The sequence below is a fragment of the Tiliqua scincoides genome, chromosome 3 (assembly GCF_035046505.1).
Source record: "Tiliqua scincoides isolate rTilSci1 chromosome 3, rTilSci1.hap2, whole genome shotgun sequence".
Taxonomy (NCBI): domain Eukaryota; kingdom Metazoa; phylum Chordata; class Lepidosauria; order Squamata; family Scincidae; genus Tiliqua; species Tiliqua scincoides.
In genome coordinates, this window is record NC_089823.1 from 86308763 (window position 1) to 86330653 (window position 21891).

At 43.7% G+C, this 21891-nt stretch overlaps 1 protein-coding gene across 1 annotated transcript; it reads right to left on the reverse strand.

Moving 5' to 3' along the window:
• Positions 1 to 769: 769 nt before the first annotated feature.
• Positions 770 to 21598, reverse strand: LOC136645753 (granulocyte-macrophage colony-stimulating factor receptor subunit alpha-like). Its single transcript, XM_066622148.1, has 10 exons — positions 21519 to 21598; positions 17909 to 18027; positions 14294 to 14417; positions 14036 to 14202; positions 9799 to 9929; positions 9645 to 9671; positions 7378 to 7498; positions 6567 to 6660; positions 3967 to 4042; positions 770 to 907 (listed from the first exon to the last, which is right to left on the reverse strand). Exons 2-10 carry the CDS (start codon positions 17964 to 17966, stop codon positions 794 to 796), a joined length of 912 nt encoding a protein of 303 aa, XP_066478245.1. The 5' UTR covers positions 17967 to 18027; positions 21519 to 21598; the 3' UTR covers positions 770 to 793.
• Positions 21599 to 21891: the final 293 nt, after the last annotated feature.

Consider the following 21891-nt stretch of genomic DNA (forward strand, 5'->3'; position numbering starts at 1 on the left):
AGATCTTTCTGCTCAGAACAGCTAGGGCTTTCTTGTGCCTCCTTGAAAACTGACTCCTAGAACACAATGGCATGTGGGATAGAGATATGGCAGAAAAGGAGGATTCTCAAAGATCAGGGCTATCCACCATTGCTCAAATTTGTGGAGGGAGGGAAGGCATAAGGCCCTTAATGAAATTCCTGATGCCCCACTCCAATTTTTTGGACAAAAAACTCCCTGAAGCATTCAGTCACTAAATGTGCAATCTTATACATGTTTGCTTAGAAGCAAGTGGGACTTACTCTCAGATAAGCATTTATAGAATTGTAGCCTGAGGTGATTAGTGCAAAAGGTAAGCTGACTGAGCCCCCTCCAATTCAAGCATTGCCCTCCAGAAGTGCCTTCCAGCTGTGCTAGAGCACTTAGCCCAAGACAGGGTCCCCCAGGTATATTTTTGTTTTTTAAACTAGATTCTTTTAAATTTGTTTTCTAGAATGCCAGGTGTCTGGCAGGATGTAGGAGTGTGCATTTGGAAATCCTTGTACTCCATTGCATGAATATCACTACTCCTCTCTCCAATCATCTCCACTTCATTGCACAGAAAGAGGGCTGAAATGGCTTATTCTAGGTGTTGCCCACATGGCTGGACCCACAATGCAGGGAATCTACAGCACCTTCTTCCTCTGATGATTTCTTGCAGATGACGCTCAATCCCTGCTGAGTTCCAGTGTAAGTGTACATATGCCCTGAGAGAAAGGAACCTCTTTGAAGGTCAACAGGAACAAGGCTTTATTAAAAAAATTAAGAAACATGTTTAGCTCAACTGGCTTGTTGATGAAAGTCCCCCATGCTTTTTGCAGCTGCTTGTCATTTCTTCAACTAATGTTATCTTTTCATCTGCTGTCTGTGTAAGATCCACCCATGCTTTCTGTAATAAAAATAAAGGGTGAGGTAGAGAAAAACCTCTCTTAATTTAACTCCTTAGCACTGTGGCAATTTCATAGCAAAATTACTGCAGATACTCAAGTATAAGTTCATCTCACAGATAGATCAAGGGCAGGCTTTGAACCAAAATTTTCTATGACCCTCGGATAAGTGAGGTGTTAAACTTGGGTGTCTGAATATAGTTTTGTCTGATTATAACTGAGGCCGGATCCTGAAAAATAACCTACCAGTAATTGTTACTTAAGAACTGTACAGTCTCTAATTTATTAAAAATATAGTAAAAGATCATAAGATACATTTTTATTCATTAACTTTTAAAATTCTGTTCTTTACAACTTCTGATTCTGTTCTTTACAACTTTTGAGTTCCAACCGGGAGGCAGGGAAGGGTTAATGTTGCAATGAATTGGGGGGGGGGGGGGAGGCAGGACTTTCTTTTCCAGTTTCTGATAGGAAGGAAGGAATGATGATTATTGGACAAAGGATGGGCATTCTCATATTTCCATTGACTGAGGGAGGGCAGGAAGAGGAGCCAAAGAGGGTTCTTGCTGTATGATTGGCTGGAGAAGCCCAGCGAGGGGGAGGAGGCAGGGAAGGCAGTTCATAGAGATCACGCTTTTCACTGCATGGCTGCTGTGAGGCACTCCATTGTTACCTGTGGGGAGGAAGCCCCACTGAATGACCAGCTGCAATGGGACTATTTCTGAGTAGGGCTGCAAAGGATCGGGTCATCCTGATAAGCCTTGCAGCTGTTGCAGTGACCCTCCTCCCTCTTGCCGCTTCTGTCGCCGCTCTTCTGCAGTCCCTCCCACCCCCCTCGCCCAGTTTGGGTGGGAACATCAGGGGAGTGAGTAAAGAGTACTCCCCTCCCACACACACAGCCAGCAGCAACCCCGTTTTCCACAGTGGGCTTTTTAAGGAGTGAGGGACTCAAGACTTTTGGAATCACTAAAGGTGACTTGGAAAGTGCCCCCATTATGACTCATTTTAAGTCAAGCTTGTGGGGGGTAGTGACTCAAGTCAAGTCGCATTGGACTTTCCCGTTCCTGACTACTAGTATCTAGTAGGCAAAAGGGGAATAATGTTAGGACTGTTCTTTCAATGGAAAAAAATGGACTGTTGTGAAGTGGGCAGTAATAGGAAAGGGGCTTACATGAACCAGGCTGGTATATTGTCTAGCATGTGAGGCTAGGTCCAGAGAGGCCTGCATTCAAATCCCCACCTGGGTATGATGCACACTGAATGGCTTGTGGTCAGTCAACCTTCTTTGCCTAACCGACTTCAGGGGGTTTTGGTGAGAATTTTTCAATGTATACATTCTGAACTTAGAGCAGTGTTTTCCAAACTGTGGGTTGGGGCACACCTTTGGGTCAGGAGCCAATTTCTCTTAGGTAGCAAAAAGTTTTTGAAACATTTTTTGGGGGAAAAAAAAAATTTGCAAGCACTCTTGCCCAGTTTGCAGAAGAAAATCATTAGCTGGAATTCTAATCTGTGGTATGAAGTAATTTCATATCCCTAAATTAAAATGACACATTTTCTTATTTTCCCTAGTAACAGGCATGCCATAGATCACATGTGAACCCAGTTTCAGCTTTTTTTCTGGCCTAGAAGTCCCTGACTGCACATCTTGCTCTCTAGTTCAGCCTTCTGGGTACCCTGGAATGACTTGGGTGAACCAAACCTTGAACTCAATTTCTCTGAAGAGTCTAGCAAATGTCTACCCATGCACTATATGTATGGTCTCTAGAAACTCAGAAGCACAAGACCCCAAAAAATTATTATTAATAAATAAAAACATTTCTAAATTTCTTTTCTTATCTAGTGGGTCGTGACAGACTGTTGTTTTAAAAAGTGGGTCCTGGTGCTACAAATTTTGGGAAGCACTGCCTTAGAGCAGGGGTCTCCAAACATTTTGGCCAGAGGGCCACATCAAGTATCTAGAATGGTGTTGAGGGCCAGAAAAAAAAAATTAAATATAAACTTTATTTAAGTAAATTAGAGATGGAACTTAGATTCAGTGAATAAATGAATAAATGGGCTCATTCATTCAACCTCTCTGGCCCTTGAACACTCTCCAGAAGCAACCAGAGCATAGTTTCAGTCATGTTTGGCTAAGTGGGCCAGAGGCTTTCAGGGGACAAGAGGTTGGCCGAGGGCCAGAAAGAGGCTTGCCACAGGCCTCATCTGGCCCCCGGGCCAGGGTTTAGAGACCCCTGCCTTAGAGGAAAGGTGGGCTAAAATGACAATGAAGAATAATCAAACACTTTCAAGGCCTGTTTAATAAATATAAGTAACATTCAAAAACAAATGTATGCAAATTACTTCAACAGCCTTTAGTGGGGTCTTCTTCTTAAAGAAAACCAGGCTTGTGTCTGTTTCTGTGCACTGGGCAAATTTGTAGATAATCATGATAAGTGTATGTGCATTCTGTAATGCTTAGAAGGACAGAAAAAGCACAACACTTGCTTTGGGGTGTAGAATTCAGCATCTTAGGCCCAAATCCTAACCCACTTTCCAGCACTGGCACAGCTGTGCCAATGGGACATATGCTGCATCCTGCTGTTGGGTGTCACTCACGGAGGCCTCCTCAAAGTAAGGGAATATTTGTTCCCTTACCTCAGAGCTGCATTGCCCTTATGTCAGTGCTGGAAATTGGATTAGGATTGTGCCCTTAGCCTTATTCTAACCCCCTTCTCTCCCCTATAGGCTTTTTAGCTTTCCTTAGAAGCTCTTATGGCTGTAAAGATAGGTGTAAAATGAGGGTGGTCACTGTCACAGAACTCCTACATCCTGTTGCCCAGCTTCAGTCATCCTTGTGAAAATAATTCATAAGTCTTGATAGCATTCTTCCTTTCAACATCACAACAACATACAAGCCACTGCCAACACAGTGGGAGGATATGCAGGATCAGTTACTTAGTGGAATCTATTACTTAATAGTGAATACTCACCTAATTAATCTGTGAGTAAAAAAGATAGTCTTCTATTTCTGTTACCTTAAATCTTTGACAGACCATTGTATTTCACAGTTTTTAGAACTCACCCCCGTATTCTCATCTGGATCAAGGATGAGGTTTGGTTGTGGAATGGGATCAGTCAGCTTTTGCCATATGCGCAACCTATAGGAAGAAAGAGAGAGGTTATGCTCCAGGCTCCTGCCAAATCCAGCCAACTTCCCTTCCATACAGGAGAGCTGCATGAATAGGAAGGCTGTGCCCACAGAGAACAGCGTGCCTAGGGAGATCAGGAAGCTCACCAGATGATGATCACTGGGCAGTTGCTTCCTTTCTCCTTAGCCTACCTCACAGGGTTATTTGCAAGGATAAAAGGGACAGCCTATGTACATTGCCCTGAGCAAGAGTGATAAGATGATAAATAAAATATACAGTACGTATTATTAGAGGTGTTCTTAAATGCTTTTTTCACACATTTTATTTTTTCGAGGAGGAAAAGTGCAAAAAGTGGTGTTAATGTGTTTTTATTCCAAAGGCACAATTTTATAAATTATAATCGCTTTAAAAGTGTACTAGGTAGGTAAAAATGTACGAGGTACTAGGTACTCATACTAGGTAGTATATTTGTGGCTACTCCTGGCTAATTGAGCCCAGAGGCCTGTGCCGGGTCCTTGGAGAGGGTATATTTTTGCCAGCCTGCCCAGGCTGGCACAAGGGGTGAGAGAGGGTGGTGGTTGGGCAAAGTGGGATTGGAGCAGGGGCATTTGGGGGGGGGGGGTAAGGGCGGAACAGGAAGGTGGATTGGGCCTGGGAGGGGGTGGGATTCACTGCACTGAATCCTAACCCCCCTTTGTGTCTTAAACAGTCTTACACGGGCTACTCAGATTTGTGCCAGTGATCTTGTGGCTGCAGAACCAAGTAGCCCTATAGGGGTGGGTGGGGGCATTGCTTGGGATAAGGGGGAAAATATCCCCTTACCCTGAGTTGCCCACCATTCACTTCCTAACCTGCACTGGATACAGGCCAGTTGGCCTTCCTATTCCAGCACAAGTTAGGGTTTGGCTTCCCACCCTTTACACAAGCCAGGGCCTGGTCCCTATAACCTTTTACTCCAGGACCAAAGCTTCCATTTTTGCCACTCTAAGCTTTATTCTTGTGGCAAATTATAGCAACAGGTGTGTCACTCTAAATAAGAAAAACCCTGCTGGATCAGGCTAAAGGCCCACCTAGCTGAGCATTCTCTTTCTCTACCAAGGCCCACCAGTAATATTTTGGAAGCCTAGAAAAGGGAGAGAAAGGCATTCTTCTCTCCCACCATCGCTCCCCTGCAACTGGTACCTCTGATGACCTTCATTGTAAAAATGCAATATTAATATATGAGTGTGAAAAAGGTACTTAGGCTCACTGTATTGATCTGATTTTTGTACTGTGGAAAGTAGAGGGATGAAGCTTGTTCCCTGAATTTTTTTTTTTTTTTCAGATTTTTAGAGTCACCCCATTTTGAGCCCTGGGGGTACAAAGTTGACAATTTGGGATTTATGCAACTCTGCTTATATATTTTGAAGGATCAGGGACTAGATTTTGTAATTCACTTTGAATGGAACCTCTCAGCCAACAGGTAACCAGTAATCAGCTGTGGAACATAATGTTGTGTTTTTGCAACTTTGGGAATTACAGGATTCCGAGCCTATTGATTCCTGTTCAGACCTATATGCCTCATTTCTTCTTGTTCTTTTGCTTTGTGATCATTATTATTTACATATAACTCTGTCAGTTGATCACGGGAGGTGTTCAGTGAAACACCAGTGAAGTTTCAGGCATTTGTTTCGATCAGGAGCTGCTTTACGGGACCTTTAACAGGTGATAGGGAGCTAAGAGTTTGAGCTATTCACATGCTTCAGGCCACATTCCTTGGTCAGGACAGCTGAAAGCACCCTGAATCTCTCACAGCACAGCAAGGACACATTGTTTCAATTAAGTGATTTTGGTTAAGATCATAAGCATTTCAGCACCTTGATGCACCCCTCCTAAACAGCACCCCCCCCCCCAGCACCAGTACCTTGGACAGAAGTGGATGGTACTGAAGTACATATTATGTGGGAAAAAGTGTCTTTACTGTAGACACATATTTTGAGCTTTTTACAGAGTACGAGAGGGGCGGGGTGGAAACGGGACAGATCAGGCACAGGAGGAGGGTGAGATTGTCAGTGCTGGCAAATGGCCAAATCCTATTCTTCTTTCTGGTCCTGAAAGCATGATTGGGGCTTCTCAGACTTGCCCTGGCCATTTGGCAGGTGGAGATCTGAGTAGCCCCACTGCACATGTAGGGGCTTTACATGGGGTAAGAGGACAAATGTCCCTCAAGGAGACCTCCAGCCTGCTCCTTCCCAGTACTGGATACGGCGTGGGCTGAGCAGTCCCCCTGCTCTTGCACTGGTTAGGATTGGGCTATGATACATAATCCTAACCTGCATTCAATTTTAAATTAGAATATCAGAAATCTGGCTGTAAAACTCTAGCAAAGAAAACACAGATTTGTGAAACTGCACATGGAACAGGTAGCATTTGTGATAACACTACCAGGGAGGCCCTGGACTTCAGCATCCTACCTAGCAACCTAAATCTGGCTTTCAGTGCTGTGCAAGCCAACTAAAGAGAAAAACCAAATGACAAATTATAGACATTTTACCTTTTACAGAGAATAAACAGGCCCAAGATTGTCACAATAGTTCCAAATACTACAAGAATTAAATAAATTGTGGGGAATGTATTTGGGTCATAACCTGCAAAGAAAAGCAGGGATTGGTGTTATACATGTTATATAGGACAGGATGGGCAGGCACAGAGCAGACTGTTGGGCATTAATTTGACAACAATTTTAAAATCTTGATCTTTGCAAAACAATTCCTAAATAAATTAACACTGATTCTGCAAACTTTAAGAGAAAACCTGTTTCATGAGATGCCTTCTAGCAGTTTGTCTTAGTTTAAAAATGCTGTCTTCTACAATTCAGCACTAGCCATGTCATTCCACTCACAGTGGTCAGAGATCATAAAGCAGTAAACCATTTTCTCCTTTTAATCCCATTAAATATATTATTACAGTACTGTTATTATTAATGCCTCTGCCAACACTGGCGTCATCTAGTCAGGCTTTCTATATAGTATCCCCAGTGTCTTACAGAAATTAAAGTAATAAAACAACAATGCAAGAAAATATATATATATTTTTTTAAAGACACAGGCTAAAATTATAGCAGCAGTAGTCAAATCTCACATAACGGTATACTGAGAAACTCCCCTCCCCGATACTGTGCTCAATTGCCTTCCTAGAATCAGAAAATGGAAACGAGATAGAACTAGGTGCCACCCACAAACTGGTGACGCCTAAATCAATGGGTGAGTTCCCTCAGTGGTTTCATGCAGATATTTATTGGCACAAATCTATAACATAGACAGGGACAGAAGTGGAAAATAACTGGGAAAAATCAGTACTCTTACCAAACTCAATTCGTTCACTCCATTCACCTTTACGATTTGTTATGGTACAATACTTTCCACTTGCACGGATCTGCAAGGTGTGTTTTTGATCTGCAGGGTAAACTTTGTAAGTGTCTGTTATCTAAAAAGAAAAAAAATAGTCTGCTTTCTTTTTAAATGGAAAAGTTTCATGTCAATTTACATCTCAACACATTCCTGCAAATTTCATTGTAATTTGTTTCATTTAATATTTAGAAATGTGTCATGCAGTTGGGGTAGACTCAGCTTTCTTAGCTCCAGTGAGTTTTAACAGACATATTAAATGGACTGTACTCAGAGATGCAGCATGGAATGCAAAGCTTTCCCTCTTCCCAGACACTGAGGTCACTAGGAGCAGGTTTAACCCCTTTACAGTGATGTCACTCATTTCATGACATCTAGAATATGTGAAGTCAGATATTACAGATAGTAGATTTAGGGCCCAATCCTTTCCAACTTTCCAGCACCGGTGCAGCCACAATGCAGCCCCAAACTAAGGCAACAAATGTTCCCATACCTTAAGGAGGCCTCTGTGATTGCCTCTCCACCACAGAATGCACTGCATGGCCCATTGGCACAGTTGCACCGGCACTGGAAAACTGGATAGAATTGGGCTCTTACAGCCCAAGCCTATACATGATTAGTGCCTGCAGAATACATATTCCACTGGTGAGGCTGCCACAAAACAATTGTAAAGTGATTTGAAGCACCACAAGCAGTCGGCAAGCTAGTGCGACGGCTGGAGCCCAACAGAGCAGGTGAGCCTGGTGCAAGGGGTGGAATGGGATGGGAGCAGAACAGGGAGGCGATGGGGCAGGGGATGTGCAGATTGGGCCTGGGGCGGGTTTGGCAGCAGTGCACACTGAATCCAAATGCCCTTCCCAGGTCTGATATGCCTGCATGGATCAACATGAATTTGCATCAGTGATGGCACAGGTCCAAGTTGACTCGTAGCAGCTGCTGGAGCTTACTCTGGGACACTGTCTACTTACCCTGGGGAGACCTCCCCAGTCAAAACTTCCCTGTGGGATATAGTGAAGACTGCATCAGAGTTGCTGCATAACCATGCAGGGGTTTCAGAAGGATTGGCCAAAATTAGTGGTTTAGAAATTGTGATTATGCTATTATATTATTTGGGACTATAAGAAATATTTTTTGCACCTAATTACATATTCTGTCCCACTATGTCATTCACTTCCAGGTTTCTTAGTACAGTATTAACTTCAGTGCTAATGAAGATCAAAGTTTTGCAGCATCCATTATCCTAGTCAATGTCTGTACTGTTAGTCTTTCTCTCACCTTTACCTATTTTTCCCCCAGAAGAATTATTTAGTGTGCCCACCCATCCATTTGTATATCCACCTATTAATTCATGTTTTGGAGCTTTTCCAAAGTTTACAACATTATTTTCCCATTTGAGTCAAATGTAGTCCTTTCAAAGACCATCTAGATTAGCAGTGTACAACCTAAGGCCTGTGGGCCAGACATGGCCTGCGGAAGCTCTTTTTCTGGCCCCTGTGATAATTGGTCTCTCTCAGCACAACCATCAACTGCTTAGCTGTGAAATGATGTATCTACAGAAGTATTGCTGCTGAAACTGGTGCTTGAACAGCCCAATTATCATGTGAGCAGCTCCTCCAGCGGCACCACTTCTGCCAAGGCGGGGGGATGGATGGACGACAGAAGGGATCTCAGAAGGAAAGGGTCTTAGAAGGCAAGGAACAGTACAGGGGAAGGGCAGACCAAGAGAGGTGAGAAAAGGACATACTGCCAAGGCGTTGGGAGAGCCCTATTATCATGCAGGCCACCCTTTCAGCACCACCACTTCGGCTGAAACTTCACTTTGCAGAGCACCTCTCAGCTGCTGAGCTGTAAAGTGACACCTTGTGAGAAGTTGCGCTGCTGAATCAGTAGACCACGTGATAAGTGGGCCGACCCATGTCTTGAAATTATGATCAAGATTTGCATAGTCTCTCTTTTATCATTTTCAACTGATGAGTTTCTAGGTGAGGTCAAAGTGCTTACTTCTGGCTATCATCTGCATAATTACATCACTTCCTGCTTAATGATGTCATTTTTGGTCCTCAGCAGGCACCATGAATGCTATCTGGCCCACTGTATGAAATACTGTATGAAAACTGATCCAGACTGTGTTTGATGTCAGTATTTCAGCCTGCTGTGAACCCAGAAGGTTGTAGTGCCCCCCTAAAATCAGTATCATTCTGTTGATCTCTGCTAAGCATACTTACTCCCTTCACTGTATTTCCAGCTTCATCCTTAAAATAACAAAAATACATTTTTTAATTAGTACAGGTGTCATATTTAGAATTTCTCAAACTATACACAGTCAGCTGTATTATCCTTCCTAAAATGGAAGGCGAAAATAAAAGCTTGGTGTCTTACCTTGATCTCATACACAAAGCAGGATTCAGAAGAGACATTACGTTTGTTTGGGGGGTGGGACCATTTTACAATACACTCTGATGTCTTTTCATTGCAACTCACAGTGATATTTTGTGGAGGACGTAAGATTTCTGGAATGAAATCACCAATAATATCTTTAACAAGTTGAGTGTCATGAAATTTCACACATTGAATGGTACACTTCCCTGCATTGGAGGTCTACATACATTGATGTGGAGTCACTACATCAAACCTGTAACCAGTAAGTTTGGCGTGAGCAGGTATACGGGTACTCAGTGGTGTCACTACAGTTCTGCCTCCAACAGTGGCATCTTTCACCCTTGCCCTTTCCCCACCAAACTGCACAGGTATGCTATTAGCCACTATGCAGGATTCCTGCATGTGTATTAGTTTCCCCCAGGGCACACGTTATTCATGTTTAAAAGCACCCCTGACAATGTCATTGTCTTTTGGGGGGGGGGGGAGTTATTATACAGAAGCAGCAGACCATCTTCTTTCCCAATGTTATTTTATTTTTCCTGGATGTCCCATCTCACAACATTGTCAGGGTAAGAACAACTATAGGCAGCTACTGCCACATGCTCCTGATTGCCTCCTGAGAGCCTCTCCATTGGGTGTCCAGCTAATTAGGAACTAGACAGCAGACAGGTGAGAGCCCCCTTTTATCACTGCTGCTGTGGCTGTAGGTGGTAGTATGAAGGAGGATTTACATTCACCTGCTTCCCAGTTCTTGGGCATTGTGTAGCCAGCATGGTGCAGTGGTTTGGGACTGGAAGATCTAGGTTCAAATCCCTGCTTAGTCACAACCTCGAGCCAGTCACAATCTCTCATCCATACCTACTTCACAGGGTTGTCATAAGAACAAAAGGAGGGGAGGAACTACATGCACCACCCAGAAGTCCTTGGAACAAAAGTGGTATGAAAATGTGAAAAAATAAATACAATAAATGAAGAGGTAGCCAGTGCTCATGTCCTTTCAAAAATGTGGAGGAGCATGTCCATGGAGGGGCTCTCATAGGGAGCCTCCAAAAGTTGGAGATGCCACTGGGACTCAGTGAATGCACGTAGAACCTTATTGGTAGCCTGAAATGTTCTAACATTTTTGGAAACAATGTTCAATATTAATGCAATAAAGTTTAATTCTGTAAACATTTCAAAATAAGGGTCTAGAGCTTGTCAGGTATCCAAATGCATTTCTTCTCATAGCCCAGGACACTGAAAGGTGAGAGCAGGTTTGCTATGCAGTGAGCTGCTGAATGGAAAACTCTAATTTCCTTATTTCTCCACAAGTGAAAGGATGAAGACTAGATTTGCTCACCCTCCAAGCTTGAAGTCTCTAGGAGTCAACCTCCGTTTCCAGGCAACAAGTGAAGGTGGCCATTCTTCCTGACATACACATTACATAATGTGTTTTAAGACCTCCAGACCAGAAATCGGAAGGGGACCTTGAAATGAGGAAACAGATCAGGGAGGTGACAAGGAGGGACAGGGTTGTAATCATGGGTGACTTCAATTATCCTCATATTGACTGGATAAATTTGTGTTCTGGTCACGAAAAGGAGACCGGATTCCTTGACATACTAGTGCCTTAGAGCAGCTAGTCATGGAGCCCACCAGAGGACAGGTGACTCTGAATTTAATATTGTGTGGTACTCAGGACCTGGTTAGAGATGTCAATGTTATGAAGCTGTTGGGGAACAGTGATCATGCTGCGATCCGTTTCGACATGCACGCTGGGGGACGAATACCTGGCAAATCTCTCACGAAAACCCTTGACTTCCGACGGGCGGACTTCCCTCAAATGAGGAGGCTGGTTAGAAGGTGGTTGAAAGGGAAGGTAAAAAGAGTCCAATCTCTCCAGAGTGCATGGAGGCTGCTTAAAACAACAGTAATAGAGGCCCGGCAGAAGTGTATACCACAAAGAAAGAAGGGCTCCACTAAGTCAAGGAGGGTGCCTGCATGGCTAATGAGCCAAGTTAGATAGGCTGTAAAGGGCAAGGAAGCTTCCTTCCATAAATGGAAGTCTTGCCCTAATGAGGAGAATAAAAAGGAACATAAACTGTGGCAAAAGAGAAGTAAGAAGATGATACGGGAGGCCAAGAGAGACTATGAGGAACGCTTGGCCAGCAACATTAAGGGGAATAATATAAGCTTCTTCAAATACGTTAGAAGCAGGAAACCTGCCAGAGAAGTGGTTGGCCCTCTGGATAGTGAGGGAGGGAAAGGGGAGATAAAAGGAGACTTAGAGATGGCAGAGAAATTAAATGAGTTCTTTGCATCTGTCTTCACGGCAGAAGACCTCGGGCAGATACTGCTGCCCGAACGGCCCCTCCTGACTGAGGAATTAAGTCAGATAGAGGTTAAAAGAGAAGATGTTTAAGACCTCATTGATAAATTAAAGATTAATAAGTTATCGGGCCTCATGGCATCCACCCAAGAGTTATTAAGGAATTGAAGAATGAAGTTGCTGATCTCTTGACTAAAATATGCAACTTGTCCCTCAAAACGGCCACAGTGCCAGAAGTTTGGAGGATAGCAAATTTCACACCGATCTTTAAAAAGGGAAAGAGGGAGGACCCGGGAAACTATAGGCCGGTCAGCCTAACATCTATACCGGGTAAGATGGTGGAATGCCTCATCAAAGATAGACTCTCAAAACACATAGACGAACAGGCCTTGCTGAGAGAGAATCAGCATGGCTTCTGTAAGGGTAAGTCTTGCCTCACGAACCTTATAGAATTCTTTGAAAAGGTCAACAGGCATGTGGATGTGGGAGAACCCGTGGACATTTTATATCTGAACTTTCAGAAGGCGTTCAACACGGTCCATCACCAAAGGCTACTAAAAAAACTCCAGTCAGGGAATTAGAGGACAGGTCCTCTCATGGATTGAGAACTGGTTGAAGACCAGGAAACAGAGAGTGGATGTCAATGGGCAATTTTCACAATGGAGAGAAATGAAAAGCGGTGTGCTCCAAGGATCTGTCCTGGGACCGGTGCTTTTCAACCTCTTCATAAATGACCTGGAGACAGGGTTGAGCAGTGAGGTTGCAAAGTTTGCAGACAACACCAAACTTTTCCGAGTGGTGAAGACCAGAAGTGATTGTGAGGAGCTCCAGAAGGATCTCTCCAGACTGGCAGAATGGGCAGCAAAATGGCAGATGCGCTTCAATGTCAGTAAGTGTAAAGTCATGCACATTGGGGCAAAAAATCAAAACTTTAGATATAGGCTGATGGGTTCTGAGCTGTCTGTGACAGATCAGGAGAGAGATCTTGGGGTGGTGGTGGACAGGTCGATGAAAGTGTCGACCCAATGTGTGGTGGCAGTGAAGAAGGCCAATTCTATGCTTGGGATCATTAGAAAAGGTATTGAGAACAAAACAGCTAATATTATAATGTCAGTGTACAAATCTATGATAAGGCCACACCTGGAGTATTGTGTCCAGTTCTGGTCGCCACATCTCAAAAAGAACATAGTGGAAATGGAAAAGGTGCAAAAGAGAGCAACTAAGATGATTACTGGGCTGGGGCACCTTTCTTATGAGGAAAGGCTACGGCGTTTGGGCCTCTTCAGCCTAGAAAAGAGGCGGCTGAGGGGGGACATGATTGAGACATACAAAATTATGCAGGGGATGGACAGAGTGGATAGAGAGATGCTCTTTACATTCGCACATAACACCAGAACCAGGGGACATCCACTAAAATTGAGTGTTGGGAGAGTTAGAACAGACAAAAGAAAATATTTCTTTACTCAGCGTGTGGTTGGTCTGTGGAACTCCTTGCCACAGGATGTGGTGATGGCATCTGGCCTGGATGCCTTTAAAAGGGGATTGGACAAGTTTCTGGAGGAGAAATCTATTTCGGGTTACAAGCCATGAAGTGTATATGCAACCTCCTGATTTTAGAAAAGGGCAATGTTAGAATGCCAGATGTAGGGGACGGCACCAGGATGAGGTCTCTTGTTATCTGGTGTGCTCCCTGGGGCATTTGGTGGGCCACTGTGAGATACAGGAAGCTGGACTAGATGGGCCTATGGCCTGATCCAGTGGGGCTGTTCTTAAGAATTCTGTTACTTTTAGTAGTAAAAATCAGATATGATATTACTACTACTATTAATATTAATAAATAATAATTAATAATTTAATAATTTATTAATAATAAATTAATATTAATATTGACAATGACGACGACAACAACAAACACCCTTTCTTTCTTACCGATCTCATATAGTTTAAAATCCTTGGTAAAAAATGGAACCCACGATTGATTGACTAATTTTTTCAGAGTGGCAGTAACACTCTCTTTATCAGGACTCACATAATCAATGTGGCATATGTGCTGTCCATGTTCATTTGGTATGGAATTTGGACATTCCTCTTCTTTCCTGTGTATGCCAAAGCATTTAAGTTAAAAGCCAACCAGCAATGCCAGGTTTTGAATGAATTTTCTAAATTTAACAAATGGAGGTCAATTACTGATTGAAGTTCAAATAAAGGAAATACTCTTCTGGTGGGTTTAGGCCAGTGTTCCAAGTGCAATTCATAGCAGTAACATGGTAAAGCACACAGGATAAATTTGTAACTGATGTTTGTTTCATACCTGGAAGCAAATGAAAGTTACAGCATCATCATGGCTAGTATTTCTATGGTTCATTGGAAATTTTCACAGCATTTCATATAGGCTCATGTGTATCAATAATTGTACACATTTACCAGGTGAGGTCAAAAACCACAACTGCAGGAGATTATTGTTAGTTTTTAAAAAATAGCTTTTATTCTGAAACAACTATTTTAAGTATCATATACTATTTCTTAATCTTAAACAACCCAAGATCAGTAGGAGGACAAAGTGAGTGAAAATAGTAACTAACGGCCCAATTCTAACTGCTGACTTAAGACAGTGGAACACAGTGATGTGCGGTGAAGTCCAGGCACAGAGAGGCACAGCCATATTAATACACACTCTACCCCTCCCTCCCCCCTTAAGCTCAATCTCTCTCAGTACCTTCTCAGCACCAAAGAGAGTACACATGCTCTCTTTGGGCCCAATCCTATCCAAGTTTCCAGCACTGGTGCAGCTGCAATGCAGCCCCAAGGTAAAGGAACAAACGTTCCCATACCTTGAGGAGGCCTAAATGACTGTCTCCCCACCACAGGATGCAGTGCACACCCCTTTGGCACGGCTGCACCGGCACTGGAATATTGGATAGGATTGGGCCCTTTGTCTCTCTGTCCCCTCCTCCAGAAATAAAAAAAAAATTCACCTCTTCTTTCCCCACTGGGAGCTAGGGAGAATTCAGCAACATGCCCCCTGAGGCAACCAAAAAAACTGCCTCTCCTGGTGCTTTAGAGCAGGGGTCTCTAAACTTTTCAGCTGCATCAAATATCTGGCACAGTGTGTGTGTGTGTGTGTGTGTGAAATAATTAAATATATAATTTCAATAAATACATTAGAGGTGGAACTTAGATGATTGAATAAAAGAATGAATGGGCTCAAATGCCCAGGATTTCTCCAAACACAGCCCAAAGCACACACTTAAATGGACCCCAATTTCCCCACCCCACAAGCACAACTCCAGTTGTGTTTGGTCAATTGGGCCAGAGGCTCTCAGGGGATCAAAGGCTGACCGCGGGCCAGATAGAGGCTCGTCACGGGCCGCATCTGGCCCCCAGGCCAGGGTTTGGAGACCCCTGCTTTAAAGAGCCAGTTCATTGTGGAGGGTCCCTGCTTTTTTCATGGTTTTTATTTTAAAAACAGAATGGAGGAAACTCTTCCTACTGCCTCCCCAGAGCTTACTTATGCAAGGTCCTGCATTTTTTTTAATTGGAAGCCAGTCACCCTGCTTTTTATTTTATTTTACTTCTTTAATTGGAAGTCAGCTATGATTACAGCCTAATCTGTTGATGCAAAGCTTCCTGCTGCCTCCTCAGTGATTGCTTGATGCAGGCATCCTGCCATTTTTTTTAAAACTGGAAGCCAGCCCTTCTGCAGGGTTCCCCACAGCTGCAGAAGTGAAAGTGGAGCCATCGCGCTCCACTTCTGCTTTAGTGGAGGCAGGGCACTATTGCTCCGCTTTTGCTTTCAAAGCTGCAGGGAGCCCTGCAGAAGGTCGTGCAGGGCTCCCTGCACCCCCAGGAGGCTGCAGGAGGCTCAGGTACATGCAGCCAAGTCCCTGCAGCCCTCCTGAGTGGTGCGATCCTGGGGATTGCGCCACTGCCTTCTCTCCGCCCCTGCTGCCTCCCCCTGCCCCTGCAAGAACTTAGAGCAGCTCAAACCCTGAGAGTTTGAAAACTGCTACCTTATCTTGAGGAGTCATCTGTGAATCCCCCCCCCCCCGCAGGATGCACGGCTCATTGGCATGGCTGCATCAGTGCTGGAAAGTTGGTTAGGGCCCTGCATTATATTGGGGGGAAAATGGGTTCCGGAAATTTTATTATAGTTAGAATGGAGGAAGAAGTGGAGGTAGGCATAAGGGATGGGTTGTATGTGCACAAGCAAGGAGAGATGTGGCAACAGCTCTCTTTGCCTCAAGGAGAGATGTGGCAACAGCTCTCTTTGCCTCAGGTACATGTCAGGGAGGAGCTTAGGCAGATCCCACCTAGTATGGTGCTCTGCAAGGAGAATGCACTATTACCAGTGGCGTCACTAGGGGGTGCGGGGGGTGTGGGCCTCACCGGGTGACATGCTGGGGGGGATGATGTGCCCTGGGGGAATGACGTGCTAAAATTGCGGCTTTAGGAGCTACCCCATTATGCCATACACCGTTGGATGTGGAATGTCCAGCTGAATGCAATGCAAAAAAACAGAATTGAAATAGCTCCTTTCCTTCCAAAGTTATGGCCAAAAAACTGGAAAGAAAAAATGAATGGATTCCTATGGAAAGTGAAAGTGAGCTGTATTACACATTTACTCGTGAGTTGGCATACTTAAGACTAGTCCGTTGGAAAGGGCAGGCTGAGAGGAATCCAACAACACTGGAATGGTCCTGATCCAATGAATGCAGCCCCCCAAAAACACCCAAGAAGGAGGTCCCCCCCAGCTGCAACTCTATTGAGCCCTATGGAAAGCGAAGCAGCCTCATGGTCGCATTTACTCGTAAGTCGGCAGATGTGACTTGGCTGGTGGTCAGGCCAGGCAAAGGGGAATGTGAGGAAACCAGAATGGTCCTGATCTGATGGAGCTGGAGTGCAACAAATGCTCCAGAAGGCAGCCTCCCCCTCCCCCACTAAAAAGGACATAAAAAGAGACTTGAGCTGGGGAGGGGAAAGTTTTCTATTTTGCATTTGCAAAGCCAGGTGGATCTTTGTACTGATATGCCTGAAATAGAAGAACTTTAAACTGGGTACTGGGGAGGGCTGAAGATCTCACTGATTCTTTTTTGGGGGGTTGTTATTGCAGGCAGACTACAGAGTAAGCTCCATTGACCACAATAGGACTTACTTCAGAGTAGATTCACTTGGTGTAACAGGACTGGCTCCCCCTTATTTAATTATTTCTTTTATTTCAATTTAATTATTTATAATTATTTATTTTAATTTGCTTGATGATGTCACTTCTGGCCATGACATCACTTCCTATGGGTCCTGGACAGATTGTCATTCTAAAAAGTGGGTCCCAGTGCTAAAAGTTTGAGAACTGCTGCAATAAGGTGTTAGTAAGTTGACATGGGGTGCGTGTGTGTGACTCTACAAGTTTTCAAAATCACTAAAACCAGAGTTTGGAGGACTAATACCATCATGTTATGTATCAATCAATGCATAATTTCATGCAGAATGCAATGAAACAAACCACATTGAAATATCTGTGTTCTAACAAAAGGTACAGCCAAAAAACGAGTGGGGGCGGGGTGATGGTACATCACCATGCCCACCACCTGGGGCATTGCCCTGCCCACTGCATGGGGTGACGCGCAGGCCTCCCACATCGGGTGACGTGAATCCTAGGGATGCCACTGACTATTACAGCATGTTCTCAGATGCCACTGGTGCAAGGGGAGTCAGTTCTGCTTTCCTCACCCAACATGTCTAACCCTTGGGAGGAACTGCATTGTTAATCAACTAGTCTGGAATATCTTGAAAGTATTTACTCACTCTCTTCATGTGATAAATCAACCAATGATACACAAGACAACACAAGAAGCCACATCATGTGGGCAAATTCCAGCGTGGATACTAATTTTTTTTTCTTTTTGTATAAACCGGAGTAAATTCTAAAAATGAAAGAAAAAAAGTTTAGTTATTTTTTAACTTTCACTTTAGTAATTTTTTTTTTATAAAAGTGCTCACTTCCTTTTAAATTTTTTTCTGTCCTACATACATACTAGTTTAAACCAGTGCTGAGATCTTGCATAAATCACACAAGGAGGAGAACTGGAACATACACCTAATCACACATGAAGGACCTGGTCAGAACAGCATCATCTGGACTGGCCCCATGTGCTTCCAAACATGCAAATACAAAGGTAAAACTCACATAGGGGCAGATGTATCAGATGATTAGGAAGCAGGAGGAAGGAGTGCTTAATTCTTCTTCAGCCTGCAAATTCTTCCCTGTAAATTTCTCCCCCCCCCTCGTCATTTTTATTCTTGTATTCCCATCTGACTCAGAGACTAGAAATAAACCCATGTGGGGGTGGGAGGACATGTGCTCAGATTGTTACTGGTAACATCTGTAGTAGACAATTGGCTGGCAGGGAAGGGACTCATTACTCTACTCCTGAATCCTGCCCATAAATGACCACAAATGTCCCCCTCCATTAGTATTGCAAGCAGTGGCATCACTAGGAGGGAGTGGAGGTGTGAACCGCACCAGTTGACATCACTGTAGGGATGACACCAAAATGTGCAGCAAGCCCGCCAGTCCAGAGGTGCCATGGCAGGTGGCTGACCCACAAGCGACGCAGCAAGCAGCTGGTCTGCAAACCTGACCCTTCAGGGCACAATGATTGCCCCCTGCCTTCTCACTTTTGCCCCTTCCTCCACCAAGCCCTTTACAACAACTCTGCAGATTAAAGAGCCCGGTGGAGGATATTTCATGGTCAGATAGCTGAGGGACCTACATTATAAGTGGCATAGATTAGTTTTCACTGAACCACAGTACAGGTCTGGTCACGTTCGGAGGGACCAGGTTCAGCTGAACCTGTGACTTCAGAACCCATGGTTAGATAAAACTGTCAACCCTCGAAGATAAAGCTTCATCTTCTAATTTCTACAGATAAGTCTGCTAAAGTTACAGGAAGGTCACTCTTCCTCTCCCCCTCATGGTGTGAACACATTTGTCACATCATCTCCCATCTTAAGAGATGGAGCCAGGCAATTGGCAGACAGGCCAGAGGAGGAAGAGCAGGCTTTCTGACACTGCTTCTCCCTTAACAGATAATTCTTTTGGCTACATGGTGCAAAAACAAATCCTCCACTTACTCTGAAATCATTCTCAGGTTGGCTGCCTGACTGTCAGGGCCATGTAGGAATATTTACCCCACTTAGATTGGCTTGCTGTGGAGTTTTGTTTTTGTTTTTAACCTACACCAGACAGAAAGGGGTTGGATGAGCTGTTTTGCCAGGTTGATCAGAATGGACAGGAACAGTGCAGGATGGTGTGTGTGTGTGGGGGGGGGGTTAAGCATAGGGATGGTGTATCATCCCTTGCATCATTAGGGATGCAAGCAAGTGGCCAGAGTGGGGCCCATAACTGGTCTCTGGAGGCTGCCTCACTGAGAAGGCAGTGAGATAATATGTGGCATGTTCCCAGTAGTGTGGTTTTTGCAGCTGTCTGATTATCATCCTACCTATGCCAGGATTGCTCAGAAGTTTCTTTAGAGTTCTCAGAGTTGCATCTAGTGCTCCAATTACTACTGGGATTGTTGCTCTCTTTCCCCAGAAACACTGAACTTCCATTTCCCGATCTTTTTATTTCAAGATCTTTTCCAGCTCCTTTTCTTCAGTTCTGCTGTCTCTAGGGGTTACTGCATTAATACAGTTCACTTTTTTTCAGCCACAGTTATGTCCAACATATTATCCTCTGTCTTCTTATCTGTTTAAATTTTAAAGTCCATCTTTACCTGCTCATTTTTGGTACTTTTTCTGGCTTGAGTTGCATCATTTTTTAAATATTTTATTTTTGCAGATGTTATTGAGTACTTTGGCATTAATTCCAGTGTAACACTGCAGTCACTTTGTAATTACATTTATTATGGTTCTTATTCACAGCTCCCCAGATGTTGGTGGCTGAATTTGAATCTTATCTCCTTCCCAAGGTCCTGGAATGTTCACAGATATTTCTGTAAAATATGTGATGTTCCAAATAAGGCTGATTTCTGATTTCCAAATAAGGCTGTTGTGGTGTAGTAATTGGTACAGTTTTTATCATTGTTGTTATCTTGTATTATTATCATTAATATTAGGAATATTTATGTACCTCTTTTCAACAAAAAGTTCACGAAGTGGTTTACAGGGCAGATCAAATAAATAAATGATACCTTTTCCTTTTTCACCTTTTTCACTTCTTACTGCATGAGTCCATATCTGCATCTTCTATGTGAGTTTTGAATGTCTCGTTGGAAAACTCATGTGATTATCTGATATCTGTAAGTTTTACATTCTCATATGATGTCTCCCATGGAGGATTCACAGAATGAGGAAGTTTACTGCCTTAGCAGCACAAACACAGAGGGAGATCCCCTGCACTTTTCATCAGGCAAGTGCTGCTGGGATTCACCCAAGTGCACCGCACTACACAAGTGAGCTTCTGCTTGCACATCTCTGGGTATTAGAACTCTCTGATCCCAAAAGTTCTAGGATGCATGTCACCTCTTCCAGCACTTCATTGTGCACAAAAAGACTAAGAATAAATATGCGATTAATTTAAAAATGTTCTATCCTGCTTTTCTTTCTTTAAGGACACAAGTTAATTTGCAACATGAAAAAAATTAATTCAGAACATGAGCACGTATGAGAAGGCATGGTTTTCAATCTCCTATGGGCAAGGGGGGAGATAGGATATTAGGGAAGGGAATTCCACAACAAGGGGCCACTACTAAGAAGGTCACTGTATGTCATGCCAACCCAACTTCAGAAGGCTGTGTGCCATGCGAAAATTAAAAGCCTCATTCCCAAACCTTTCCTCCATCAGTCAACCTCTCATATCTGTATCCCAACAAACCAATATAGAGAAATCAAAGGGACACTGTAGTGGGATTAAGATAGATAGTATAAGGGAAAACAAATGAAATACTGTGAAGAACCAAAATTGACTTTGATTCATGGCATACAAGATTCTGAAAAGCTACAGTATCCCATTCCTAAGACCGCAGCCTGTGCCTCAGCTGATCCAGAATGGAAAAATCCTGATCTATGTCCCAAGACAAGAGAACAGGTATGGGATGGTGTGCGGTAGCCATCTAGTAATGTTTAGGCTGACACCCAAACAACAACTTTGGTCCGTGAGAGGGTTTTGGAGGGCAAGGTGGTGGGAAGATGGCTCGAGTTTAGGCTGTAAAATACATCAGAGTATGGCTGGGAACTTAGGTCTGGCAGGCAGCAGGTTAGGATGGCAGCATGGTTGAACTGGATTTTGGGAGTATTGAACCAGTAGCCTTGCCACTGCCCCCACCCCACCCCCATCAAAATAGGTGATATTTGGATGAAAAATTCTATATATGGGCTGTATATGGGCATCAGCTGGCTCGGGAGTTGTCCTTACCTCTTCCTGTTATGAGGGCTCGAGGAGAACTCCAATGGTCAGTGGAAGCCTTAGCCGTGTTGCTACAATGTCAGATTCTCCTAAGAAAGCAAGTGTTTTATTCTTGTAAGAAGTATTACACATCATGAACTTCCTTTTTTCACTTCCAATTCCAGTGAAAATAAGAAAAAAAAGAAGTTGAGATCTTTTTCTGACCATTAAAGGGCCTTCCTGTTTCTCTCTGTCCTTTCAGAAGAAGCAAGAAAGAACCTGAGGGGGTGGCCTTTTTATCATGGCTGGTGAATGGTTGCCTCCAGGAGGCAGCAGTTTGGATTGTATGCATGCCCCCACCTACCTGCTGTTTTTGCCAGCTGCTTCTACCAGATTTCCTGCC